Here is a 13,370-nt window from a genome sequence, read left to right as displayed (position 1 = left end):
TGTACCACGGGGAGATTCTATTGCAAACCCCAATAGACACCAGGTGAGCACACTGATCACTACCACGACGCACTGTTCAAGTGACCACCACCCTTCAGGCCTACCACACTGCATGGAAAGTGATGTGCATTCCACGACTGCTGCCTAAAACAAAGAAAAGAGTAAGAGACTCAGTTGGTTCAGAGTCACACAAAAAAACACACGATTAAAGGTCAAACAAGTCCATCAGGAATGTGATGCATGAGACGTCAGACAGGTGGCCAGACAACACTGGTGTAGGCAAAGCAGCAGTCTGGCAGTTGATCTGCAATGAGGGGGAGACAAGGTCAGTTAATAAAGGGCAATCACCCTTAACGTTGCTATGAAATATTACAGGCGAACCCTGAATCTTCTCTCAAACATGGGGCCAAAGACGTCTGGGTGGGAACACAGCCTCCCAACTGAATGTACAAGACACTTCATTAGATTTCAAGCATTAAAATAAAACATTTCTCCCATTGTCCCTTACCTGCACCAACACAGCAGTCACCATCTACCAAACAGTAAATGCCTGCACCTGTCCTTATAAAAGTGGGGAGCTCTCCAATCCCACCTACCAGGGCTGTGCTCTAATTCCTAGCTGCCAACCCTCACAATTACAGGGGGTTTGCCAGTTGGAGTCTGATCTGAACAGATTATCTGGCCGAATCATCCTGTAGTGTGATGGGTTCACAGACCTGATCATTCAGAGCAACACTTTTTATATTTCTGATTCAAAATCAAGGAGACTTGTGTAGCATGGAAGTAGCAGCGATTGGGTTAATTAGCAGAAACCTGCGTCACCATATGGATGTTTTTATTTCTAATCGAAACACGGCTGCCTCTAGTGTAAATAAGACTTTTGTGTTGATATACCAGGTGGACAGTGTAATCGAGGACAGACTTGTAGAATTGAGTGCTGTATGTTTCCTTTCATTCTGAAGTTTGTGGTTCTGTGTCTCCACTGAATCATCCTGCGTGTAAGCTCTCATAATAGAAATATAAAAAAATCTGTTACGTGTGTTGTTGAGTCTGTGGTCACGTTTTCAAAATCTGTTGAGATTTGAAAATCCTCTAGTGGCAACAAAAAAACTTCCCAGATAAAAACCCACCCAGAACTTCTGCTGCTGTGTCTTCTACCACGGAATGTGCTGACATGTCTGACCTTCGGGGCTTTATTAGCCCGGCCACTGACACTCTCAAATTCCAGAGTGGTTTTGTCCAAAGCTGTGGAAAAAAAATCTGCAGGAAATATTATTTTTGGTTTGTGCACAACAAAGGTCAGCAGTGATGCGTTCATCTAGACCTGCCAAGCCCACTGACAGCAGCAAGCAGCGTAGAAGAAGGTTGGGGATGTGGAGAGATGAGAGTTCTCTGAAAAAAGAACAGGTGAATCACCGTGTGGCTGTGACACACACACACACACACACACACACACACACACACACACACACAGAGAGTCCCTTCCCACTCTTTGCACACATACCTCACGAGGGATACACAACAAATGCAACAAATCCTGCAACACACACAGACACACACACGCACACACATAAATATGCATTATAGTATTTAAGTAATCCATGGGTTACGGTTGAATTTCTATACAAATTACCTGCAACCGGAGATCAGGATGTCTTGCGGCCCCTCCAGTCATTTATTCCTGGAGTGTTACGTAACGCAGCAGTGGGTTTCTGCTCACATCCAGCCTAAGCAGCCAGAAGAAAACAGGAAGGTAAGAGGCAGCTCAGCTAACACGGCCATCAGATGCTGCCCTCCCAAGGAATCTATTCTTTTTATCTGTCCAGTCGTGTATGGTCAATAAACAGTGTTATCAGCTTCATCTCACTCTATGTCAGCATACCATACTACTGACAACACCTCACCTGCAAAGGAAAATGTCAGGAGTCAGGTGTTTGTTAGTCAAGCTCCTCTCCACCATGTTCTGTTTTAGTTGCAGCTAAGTCCATCAGTCATCACCTTAGAAAGTCAGAGAAAAGTGTGTGTGGAGCTTATAACAAGTACACTCATTAGCAGTGAAATAGTGTTACGGACCATATTCATACTTGCTGCTAAATGAATAATTTCTGGGAGCAGTAATTAGCACTAAAACATCATCACTCAACAGATTACCTTTTGGCAGAGGGACAAGTTGTTAAAATCACGCTGCAAAGCTAATGATTGATGAGTTGACGAGACTGAGTGTTTGTGAAGCTCCCAATGCTCCTGTGGCTTCAGAGTGCTGCTTATATTTTAATAGTAACTGAGTCTGATGTTCTGCTTTGCAGAGGAGTGACGTGTGTTGCAAAGATAGCAGACACCTTACGCAGATCACATATGGATATGGGCCACTTCAGGCAATGATGCAGCTCTTCATGGCCTCCTTAGGGACCGGACAAAATGCATGTGAGCCTAATGTAAAATAGCAAATGTGGCCCAAATGTGGGTGTTATCTGGAAGTGAACCTAAAGTGGCACCTGTGGTAAATATTGTATAAGGCCCAAAAAGCACAAATTAAATTTGTGTCACCTTCGGTTGACATGCGGTATTGCTATGGCCGACTTGAGGCCCACATCTGGCAAACAGGAGCCAACCACCCAATTGGAAATGGCAAAACTATTTTCCTATGTGGGTAGTTGATGGGGAAGGCTTAAACTTGACAGTAGCCCCCTCATATATCAAAGAGCTGATAACACCTTATTATCCAAGTAGATCACTTCGTTCCCAAAACACAGGCTCTCTAGTGGTTCCAAGAGTCTGTAAGAGTGGGCAGGAGGTAGAACATTTAGCTATCAGGCTCCTCTCCTGTGGAACCAGCTCCCACTCTGGGTTTGGGAGGCAGACACTGTCTCAGCATTTAAAGTAAAACTAAAAACCTTCCTCTTTGACAAAGCCTATAGTTAGGGCTGGATCAGGTGAGTCCTGAACCATCCCTTAGTTGTGCTGCTATAGGTTTAGACTGCTGGGGGAACTCCCATCATGCACTGAGCACTTCTTCACTTCCCTCTGTCTCTCTGTCTCTCTGCCCCCCCACACCTCTTTATTTATTTATTTATTTATTTATTAGTTTTAACATGTCATCATGTCAAAGTGTCACTTTGTCCTCCCATAGTCCCTCTGGCTCTTCTCTCTATCTTGTTTCAGATAACTCCGGCACCGGGACTACAGGACCACAACGACCACCATCACCATTGTCTGCATTTATTACAAGAACTCAGCAATTTATTAATATATCTAGTCATGTTGTAGATCTATACATTGTTATTGTTATGGTTAGCCTTGATTTTGATGGTGCCAAATTGTTACCGGTCTCTCTCTCTCCACCTCATCTCTCTCTTCTCTCCCCCGCTTTCCACCCATCTCTCCTTTCCTCCCCCCTTACTTTTCTTTCCTCACCCCAATCGGTCGAGGCAGATGACCGCCCACATTGAGCCTGGTTCTGCCAGAGGTTTCTCCCTGTTAATGAGGGAGTTTTTCCTCTCCACAGTCGCCTGTGCTTGCTCATTGTGGGAACTGTTGGGTTTCTCTATGTTAATATTGTTTTAAGGTCTTGACCTTTAAATGTAAAGTGCCTTGAGATAATGTAAATTATGAATTGGCGCTATATAAATAAAATTGAATTGAATTGAATTGAAGTAGACAGAAGGGTGGAAGGAACGTAAGTGTGATTATTTTATTACAGTTAATTCCATTCGCGAGTTACTAGTTTCTACAGCGATACTTGTTGAAGGTGTTTTAGGACTAGACAACGTTTTAGCTAATCTCTATTAACAGTGATATATGAATGCAGATTAATAAAAAAGCTGATAGCTCATGCATTACAGTCAATGTGTTCCATCTCTGATATCCCCTTGTACTAAGTATGATTTTTAACATTGCATGCATTCTATTTTTCCTTATCTTCAATTATTTGTCTTGGGACGTGCAGCCCAAATATAAAGTTTGCATATTTTTGTGACACATCTGAAATGAAATGAAGGAAAGTGTGTGGGTGTGTGTATGTGTATTACCTCACACACAGCACATTGAAACGTTTCAAGAAATATTTATTTAGTAATTTATTATGTAACTGAAAATTCTGCATTTATCAAGTTTTGGATTAGAGAAAACAAGAGTGGTGTTGAGAGAGCTTTGTTCTTTCTTTGTGGAATGACTTGTCTCTCCCGCTCTGAGCAGAAAGTAGAGTTAATGCAACAAGACAAAACATTTTGTCAACATCTGCAGAAGGACAAAGACAAGAATCATGCATAATTTCTTGATTAAGTTACAGGTGCAGAAAGTAGCATGGTATTTCTTTTGCACAGTGCACGTTGACTTTCACAGCTGCAGAGACTTGTTGGCTTTTTGTCTGCTCTGACAAATCCATACATTTAATGTTGAGGATCCCAGATGAAAAGCAGTAAAATGTGTAATTTCATCTTCCATCAGAGGATTGTGTAACAAAAGTCGCCCACTTGTGTTAATTATAACTGAATGTAATTTCTCGGATTGCCCTGCAGGTTACACAGTCAGACACAACAAAACCCTGCTATTCTGCATGGTTGTGTTGGAGGTCACTGGTTACTGAGGTCAGTGGTTTTTTCCCTCTGTTGTGCAGCAGGTAGACACCTAAGGGGATGTCGACAGGCCGCTGATGTATGATGACAGTCACCCTTTAGATGATCTTCACTGTTTTTATGTTCATTCAGGGGATTACAGAAAGAGAGAGAAGAATGAAAGGAGGAAAGTAAATAACTTGAGGAGTGTATCCTGTGTTCGTTTTGCTGTTGTTATTGTTACGTCCTGGCTTTCCTGCCGGTCCCCATTTGGTTCCTGCACTTGTGCCTGTGTGCCGCTGGCAGGTCAGGGTATGCAGATTTCTTATGTCTCGCCAATACTCCTTCACACTTAAGCTTCATTCCTCTATCTAGACCACAAGACTCTGTTTTGTGTAAGAACAACCTGCCAGATCATCGCTCACCGGAAATGCTTTGACACAACCTCTCTGCTTGTTTGAAAGAGCTTTTATTACCTTGCCTGAATCTAACCACTGCTGTTTTTGTCTGCACCTAGGAGTCATACCTGCCTTGCTTTCCACCATCACCTCGAGCTTACATTCTGACTCCTGCCTGCTCATGTGTCAGCACACATCCACAGGTGGATTCAGATTCTCAGAACACTAGAGGTCAGAGTCCATTGGAACCAGAGACTCTCAGAAGACACCTTATTATGAAATTATAAAATTATTGGATTTATTTACCTCCACTAAGGAGGTAAAGTTTTCACCCCTGTCCATTTGTTTGTTTGTCAGCAGGATTACACTGAAACTACTGAATAGAATTCCACGAAATTTGGTGGATAAGTGGGATAAGAAAGGATCAAATCTCAGCCCGGATGGCAGATCCAGGAATTTGATTTCACTTTCTGTGACATACTCAGATTTTTTTTTCTTGTCTTAAAAAATCAGGCACATTTTGCAGACCTATATTTATGAGTGTGTGCAATTTGGTGCAGCTTGATTGAATTTAAGGGGACTGTCAGGCTTTGGCAGCCATATGCAGTCGACTGAGTGCCATTCTACTTCATTCTGTTTATCAACTTGCACATTAAACCTTTTAAACCCATTCCTGTCTCCGCTCCTGTGCTCTTAGAGTCCAGCCATTACCTCAAATCCTAACAGATAGGCAGTCCAAACCCTCCCCCAAATCTAACTCCTTCTGTGTTCCATCTCACTGCAGCCACTAAAGTATGTTCTTACTAAACCTCCAGAAAACTCACTTTTAAGGATAAACACAGATGCGCACACATACACCAACATTTATGTTGGCATCCATCAAACAGCTTTAACTGGACTGCAAATCCCAAACTGACAGGCTTCCAGCAGATGCTATTTACTTTATAAATAGACTTTTTTTTTCCAAATCCAAAGTTGGTGACGTGTGTCTGCTGGACAGAGCCACAGACTGCTCATCAGCCCAAAAGCATTTTTTAAATTTATTTCACAATGACTGCTGACCCTGGCCATGTGTGTCTTTCTAAAAAAGAAATCCTTCCTGACTGGTAAATATCCACTGCTGCTCAAGTGTTATATAACTGAACCTCCAGAGCAAACAGAGCCATTCAGCAACAGGTGTAATGTCACCTCCATCTGTGCCACCACAGTTCGGGATTACAGTGTGTGACGGCACATACAAACAAGTCTATGCCTCCATCAGAGAGGGGGACCGTGAACAATGTTCCTCTTTATTTAAGAGAAGATCATTAAACAGCTGCTTCTCTCTTTAAAAACTGTGGCCTTTTATAATTAGTACGCCTGCAAGGATGATAAAGTCCAGAAAAACCTCTGGCTGTGCCGTTTTACTTCCACATGCATCACTGACTCTTAATGGCCATGTCACCCTATACCTCGATCATATCACTGTCAGTGGCATGTAAACCTTAGAAAAACATTTTAAATGATAAGGCATTTTGTTCTGCATTCTGTGCATGTAATGCTGAGAAAAGTTAGACATAAAAAGAAGTACATTGTGTGGATTTACGTTATCAAACACAAGAAGCTCAGGAGCTCATCTGAGGAGAAAACCTTTACTTGCTGAAAAATCTCAAATCCAACTGTTCTCTCTCTCTCTCCCTCCCGAGTTTAGACATGGGTTGGTCCTCGAAGTGATGTCACTTCACTCCTGTATGGGCAGTCATTCCGCCAGCAGTGTGCAATGCAGCTCCAAAGCGATGCAGTTCACCGTAACACAAGAGCAGCATTACGCACGGCGACATTGGAGGAGTGAGCATATTCGCGGATCATTGGATTGTAATCTCTAGTTTTTCTGACATTTGAAATACATTTGGAACTTGCTGTGCGTGTCGGGACTATCTGAATCTGTGATTGAGGATTTGTTAATTGTGGAAGAACATATTTGTACTATGTCTTTCGTTTGCTTCTCTCTGCACTGACCAGGAGCATTACGCGCAACGCGTAATCTCCATACGTTGGTGGGTAGCAGCTCTGTGCAACCGGTCTTGGCTCTTTTGGAAAGACAAAGGGCGCAAAACACGAAACATGATACGAAGGGACAAGTTGGAGCCAGCATGGATTTAACCCAGTTAAATCTGTTGGTGGGAAACGTGTCAAACGATGAGAACAGCACGGACGCACCGCTTTCCTTGCCACACTCACAGACAGCTACTGCACTCATCATTCTGGTGGTTACTGTGATTATTTCGGTGACCATTGTCGGAAATGTTTTGGTGATTGTGGCGGTGCTGACCAGCCGCGCTCTCCGTGCGCCCCAGAACCTTTTCCTTGTCTCTCTGGCGTCCGCGGACATCCTGGTGGCCACGCTGGTCATCCCCTTCTCCCTCGCCAATGAGGTTATGGGGTACTGGTACTTCGGAAGTACCTGGTGCGCCTTCTACTTGGCTCTGGATGTGTTGTTCTGCACCTCATCCATCGTGCACCTGTGCGCCATCAGCTTGGACCGCTACTGGTCAGTCACTAAGGCGGTGAGCTACAACCTGAAGCGGACACCGAAACGCATCAAGTCCATGATCGCTGTTGTGTGGATAATATCTGCGATCATCTCCTTCCCTCCTCTCCTCATGACCAAACATGACGAGCGGGAGTGTCTTCTGAACGATGAGACCTGGTACATCCTCTCATCCTGCATGGTGTCCTTCTTCGCCCCGGGTCTCATCATGATTCTGGTTTACTGTAAGATCTACAAAGTGGCCAAGCAGCGCTCCTCCACCGTTTTCGTGGCCAAAAACGGTCTGGAGAGGCAGCCCTCTCAGTCGGAGACCTGCTTCGTCAGGAAGGACCGGATTGAGATAGAGAGCCCCAGCAGCCAAGGCTCTGGCAGCCACCAGCAAAGGCAGGGGGAGTTGGATGACATCGACCTGGAGGAGAGCTGCTGCCCGTCGGACACCAAACCGCGCAATCATCGCTTCACCAAGCGGAGAAAAGTGGAGGGGTCGGACTGCTGCCCGCCGCAGAGCTGCCGCCTCTCCTGGGCATCGGCCCGGGCGTCACAGCTCTACCCGGAGCAGAAGACCCCGGCGGAGCGACCCCGGGTGGCCGCGGTCAACAAGACCAAAGTGGCCCAGATGCGGGAGAAGCGTTTCACCTTCGTGCTGGCGGTGGTGATGGGGGTGTTTGTGCTCTGCTGGTTCCCCTTCTTCTTTACTTACAGCCTCCATGCGATCTGCAGAGACAGCTGCTACATCCCGGGCGCACTTTTCAACCTCTTCTTCTGGATTGGCTACTGCAACAGCTCCGTGAACCCCATAATATACACCATTTTCAACAGGGATTTCAGGAAAGCCTTCAAGAAAATTGTATGCAGGACTCCCAAGCGCACATAACACTAGAGGTAGACAATTATTGTGCCTTTCATGGCTCAACAGTGCTGGGGAGGAATTGCATTATCAAGACTCATTGCTCTTGACTGACTAGTTCCCCTCCAGAAATCATTTAATGTAACTATATGAGGGGGAAAAAAATCCAGTCTTGTGTACAGATTTAAATGTCCATAAATAAAATGTGAAGTGGAGCAAAAGAAAAGCAAAAGATGAAGTTAATCATCACATATTTAACTCACTGGAGATCTGTAAAGTTTTAATGTAGGCCACTAAAAAGTTCTGCAAACATGTACCTTTGAAAAAGAAAAGCATGTATTTGATCATGCTGCCGCAAGCAGAAGGATATATTCTGCAGAGTGAAAATGAAATTTTGTATGTAACTGTAACAGTAGGTGTTTAAAATTGAGATCCCTACAACATCTATCTCCACCATCTCATCTATGTAATATAAGCATGGGGATGTGCAAGCAAGTTCCACAGAGAAAAACAAAAAGAAACAAAATCCTGCAGATTTAAATGTCTGGCATTGTTACAGGTATAATTCAGATACGTCTTGTGTTAAACTGCAGTGAAAGCTCCTTAAGTCTTATCAGAGAACCCCCCTAAACTTACATAAGAGTCTAATCTCACACCCCCACTGCACATCACACCACCACACACCGCAACAATTGCCAAGCGGAGGCCTGCGTTTGTAAAACCCTGTTGGACAAATCTGCATATTTTCATTTCAACCTCAGCTCAGTATTTTGTCAGTAAATATTTCAAAGATGTGGGAGCAAGATTCTGCCATACAAAACGGTCTCAGTGTCATGGGACAGGAGTTTAAATGTCAGTTATGTTGTCCCACTATATTTTATATTCTTTGACAAACGAAAAGCTTCAGGCCAGATGATGAAAAAAACCTCCAAAACTGAGTTTATGTTCAAACAAAATAAAAAAGCAGTCCTGCTCCCTCTATCACTATAAACAGCACCGCTGGACACAGGTATTTCAGGTAAAGCTGAAATACCAGCATCAAATCTCCTTGGATACAGTAAGAGAGCTTAATATCTTTGAGACATGCCTCAGGCTGTAATCCTTTATAAAGCTTTATAAAGCTGTACTTTACGACCTCATGTGCCCTGTAAATTTCTACTTGTGTAAAATCTACAGAAATGACTCATAGCAGGAGCAATTCAACAGGCTGCATTGAAAACTACGGCTGTTGTGGGAAGTCAAAATAATCTCTGTTCTCATGTGATCATGTCACAAGAAGAAAACTGTTCTGATTCCTTTATATTTACGTGGATCTGCCCAGGTGCAACTAGGTGCTGTCGCAAGGAATTGTTGGACGGCATACTTTGCTTTTGTAAAGGATGGTCCAGTGTTTACTATACTAAAGGAGATAAAATAGGAAGCATCAAAGCTCCTTTCCTTATTATTTGGAGAGTTTAAACAGGTCGTTTTATGGAAATACTTCCAGGTCATTTGACTCAGTTGGGAACCTTCCTAAGCAAAATGGACGCCAGCTATCTTGCAATGTTAAATAAAGTAATAAAAACATTCCTGGATCTGCACCAAAAAATTATAATGGGTTCCTTCCTGAACAATACCAAGTTTTGTGGCAGTCAACAAACAAATGGACGGAGGTCAAAATATACAAAGTTGTTTACAATGGAGACATTGTTATAAATTATATACAGGAAAAACAATTGTGGATGTTAGTATTAGAGCTGCTCATCTCTGTATTCCACACAGCCTCATATTGTGGTGAGTTCATGCTTCAAGGATAGAAAGTGTAAAAATGTGAAATGTTGAATACATGGTGGAGCTTCTCTGGGGAACACTGGTTGAGAGGAGAAGGCTGACCAGCTCTGTGTCAGCATATTGCAAGCATGGGGATGCTGGGGATAAATACATTATTTATATCCTCTCAGGAATGTCTACAAAGCAGCTCGCTGGTGCCTCGCCAAAGATAATCACCCCCTTTCCAGGCGTGTCACACTTAAATTGAATTCTTTTTGTTGCAAAAGTTAAATGAAGCGCTCTGTTGTGAAGCCAGCTCATACTCACAAGAGTGTTGCTGGAAAAAATGTTGAGGGGAAACAAGGGAGAAGGTGGTTGCTCCTTTTCCTTTTTCTCTCGATGCGCGCCACCATTTTATTCATGAGCAGAATTAGACAGTGAGAGAGAAGTGGGGCTGGTGCAAGGAAGGGAAACTTTACCTCAAAGGGATTCACAAACTCTTGAAACAATTAAAACGTCTGGGCCCAGTCGACCTCACAAGAGGTGGCGGAATTAGCGTCTTCATCTTCTCAGCATCCGAGTGATGCTAATTGGCATATGTGCAACTTAATAGGATGTTATTGTTCATGTAGCTTAATTTCTCCAGAGAGCACAGTCATCACTACTAATGGTTGCTGCATTAGTCATGATTGGAAATGTTTACATGAGCATTCACATGTAATTATCTTCCTGTTGGTATACTGATTACTGTCTGACACGACATGCAGCTCCCTGGTTAGATCTCACTTCCCAATTCAATTATCTTTTTAATCAACTGCTCCTTTGCAGTACGGATGGAGCACAATGCTTTTAATTAGCTGGAGTGTTTTCCGAGTGCTACTTCCAGACATGTCTCCTCGCACACTTCACCTGTCTTCTTTTTGAGTCCAAACTGAGAGACGGCGTGACATTGTGTTATTCGACTTAATTTCACCTTCTCAAAACCTTCACACAGGACGTAACATAGATCCCTCACAATGCTTCACCATTCATCGGATAATTGCTGCGCTAATTGCATTTTTCTATCCCAGGAAAAATTTGTATTGTTTACACTCTGTTGATTTGCAGGCCTCTCAAGACTGCACTTCCATCTATTGAGCCTTTGATTCATCCCAGACTGTAAACACAGTTGGAGACTAGTTCAGGAAGAGAAGCTGAGGTGAGCCCCCCTGCCCTCTAAAGGCTTAATGAGAGAAACAGACCAACCGGACAGAGCCCAAACATTTCCTGGAGTGGGAGACCGAAGGGAAAAGCTTTATACAGGGCTGTTCTGTTAGAGAGAGAGAGGGGACAGGCAGGGTCTGCTGCCAGCGCTATTTAGAGTCAGCAGTGAGGGGAAGGCTATTTACAGTCACAATAGTCGGAGGAGATGTTGTTATAAATGTTTCAAGATGGGTGAAGCACGGGAAAAACACAGCAGGAACCCCTTAGGATGAGAGAGCGAGGACGATTAAGAGAGCAGTAGCTTGTTGTCCTCCGCCATGTTACCTTGTTTGTCAGACACAATGCAGCATCTGCAGGTAATTGCCTTTTTCAATTTTCTCTAATAAGATAAGGGTCGGAGGCGAGCAAGGCCAAAACTTGCGTCAATCCCATGAAGCTGCGTATCTGGAGAAGAAGTGCCAGTTTGTCATTAGCGTAAATCAGCCGGTGTCACATCGAAGCGAGGGTGGGACTGAGATCAGCGTCTCCAGGCACTTCTAATGTATTGCCCTGTGGATCACAAACAACCAACACATGACGCCGAGTGTCAGAGGAAATCAGAAGACTGCCGCGGGAACTTAGAGCTGACAGTCAGATTATTGGCCTTTCTGTGTTGTGTTCTTGTCTGTGTGTCCTCTGTGTGGACCAATCAAGTGGAGATGACTCACTAACAGAATATACTTAAGAAAACTCAAGATCTATTTCTCAAAACAATATTTACAATCATTGTGCAAATGCTCTGCAGCAGGGGTTGTTCTGTGTGAGTTATTATGCAAATATTTGCAACTGTAAAGGAAAAGTAGGGGGAAAAAATTTATTATTAGAAATTAATCAGAAGATGAATCAGCACATTTTAAAGAAAGAAAACCAAACAGCTTGATAAACAATTTCAAGGTCTTAAAAAATTGAAGTCCCAGAACCAAAAACTATTTTGGACAGTCCCCAACTGAAGTGTTCAAATTATTCCTCTTATTGTTTTTTTTTTTTTTTTTTTTATAAATTAGAGTAAATTTGTGGCCTGTTTTAAATATGTCTTCAGTAGAAAGAAATTGATTTTTGTTTGAGAGCCACAGAATAATTGTTTTTAATCTGTCACATGGTTTGTTGTTAATAATTAAGATATATATATATATATATATATATAGAATATAACCAGCCTCAGTCCCTAAAGATGTAACTCTCTATGCATTCATCTCTCTTGTTCTATTGCCTTGTTCTTCGTTTTTAAATTAGCTTCTCAAATATGAACAAAAAGGAGTTATTCAAAGAGAGGGTGGAGTAAACACTGCACCTCTGTCTCTGTTTATCTTTAAAATAATTAATGAGGGCAGTATATATTTATTTTAAATATTCTTCTTCCACAAAATGTGACTCTTTGCAGCTTTAAACAATTCACTATATTGCTGACCACTACATGATTTATTTTTCGAGATCTCTGTACTAAATTTACATTCACAAATGCCTCCAACAGCACAGACGGCAGACACGGTAGCACAGTGCACATATTGCATGTAAGGTAAACACTGAGGTTTCTGTTATTCTTCAACATTGTATTGCTGTTGTTTTTCTTCACACGTCAGTAGGAGATATTGTCTTCATCCCCACACACTCTTTCTCATGAGATCATTATTTCAAAACAGTTCGTGTTAGATTAAACCGTCTCTTTTGTTTCTAGTAGGTGTTCACAGGTGATATGTAAATAAAAAAACAAAGATCTATCATGCTGATTCATTTTCTAGGGGAAATTTGTGCATTGTGTATCTAACAATATCTGCTTGACAGTGCTATACTTTGTGCATGCACTCCAGCACTTCCATTCTTCCTGTGCTGAGGCAGATTACTTGAATGATACCCTGCTGGACCAAAGTGCTTCTCTTTTCTCATTTGTTTTTCCATTTGGTCCATTTCACACAGTGTGGCACAGAAGCCGCACCATTAAAAGAACACCTATGACCTGTAACGTATGGGAACTCTGATATCTAAAAACAGAAAATGGACCATTATGCAAAGGTAGGTCAATGCATCACGAAAGAGGGACATTTTGGAATAAC

General features: G+C 42.7%; 1 protein-coding gene across 1 annotated transcript; it reads left to right on the top strand.

Annotated features, from left to right (window-relative positions):
* Nucleotides 1-6,308: 6,308 nt before the first annotated feature.
* On the top strand, nt 6,309-13,037 carry adra2db (adrenergic, alpha-2D-, receptor b). Its single transcript, XM_069531881.1, has one exon. It carries the CDS (start codon nt 7,084-7,086, stop codon nt 8,353-8,355), a length of 1,272 nt encoding a protein of 423 aa, XP_069387982.1. The 5' UTR covers nt 6,309-7,083; the 3' UTR covers nt 8,356-13,037.
* The last annotated feature ends 333 nt before the right edge of the window (nt 13,038-13,370 follow it).

This window comes from Paralichthys olivaceus, chromosome 9, assembly GCF_024713975.1.
Source record: "Paralichthys olivaceus isolate ysfri-2021 chromosome 9, ASM2471397v2, whole genome shotgun sequence".
Classification (NCBI taxonomy): domain Eukaryota; kingdom Metazoa; phylum Chordata; class Actinopteri; order Pleuronectiformes; family Paralichthyidae; genus Paralichthys; species Paralichthys olivaceus.
This window is presented reverse-complemented; position numbering and strand designations above follow the sequence as displayed.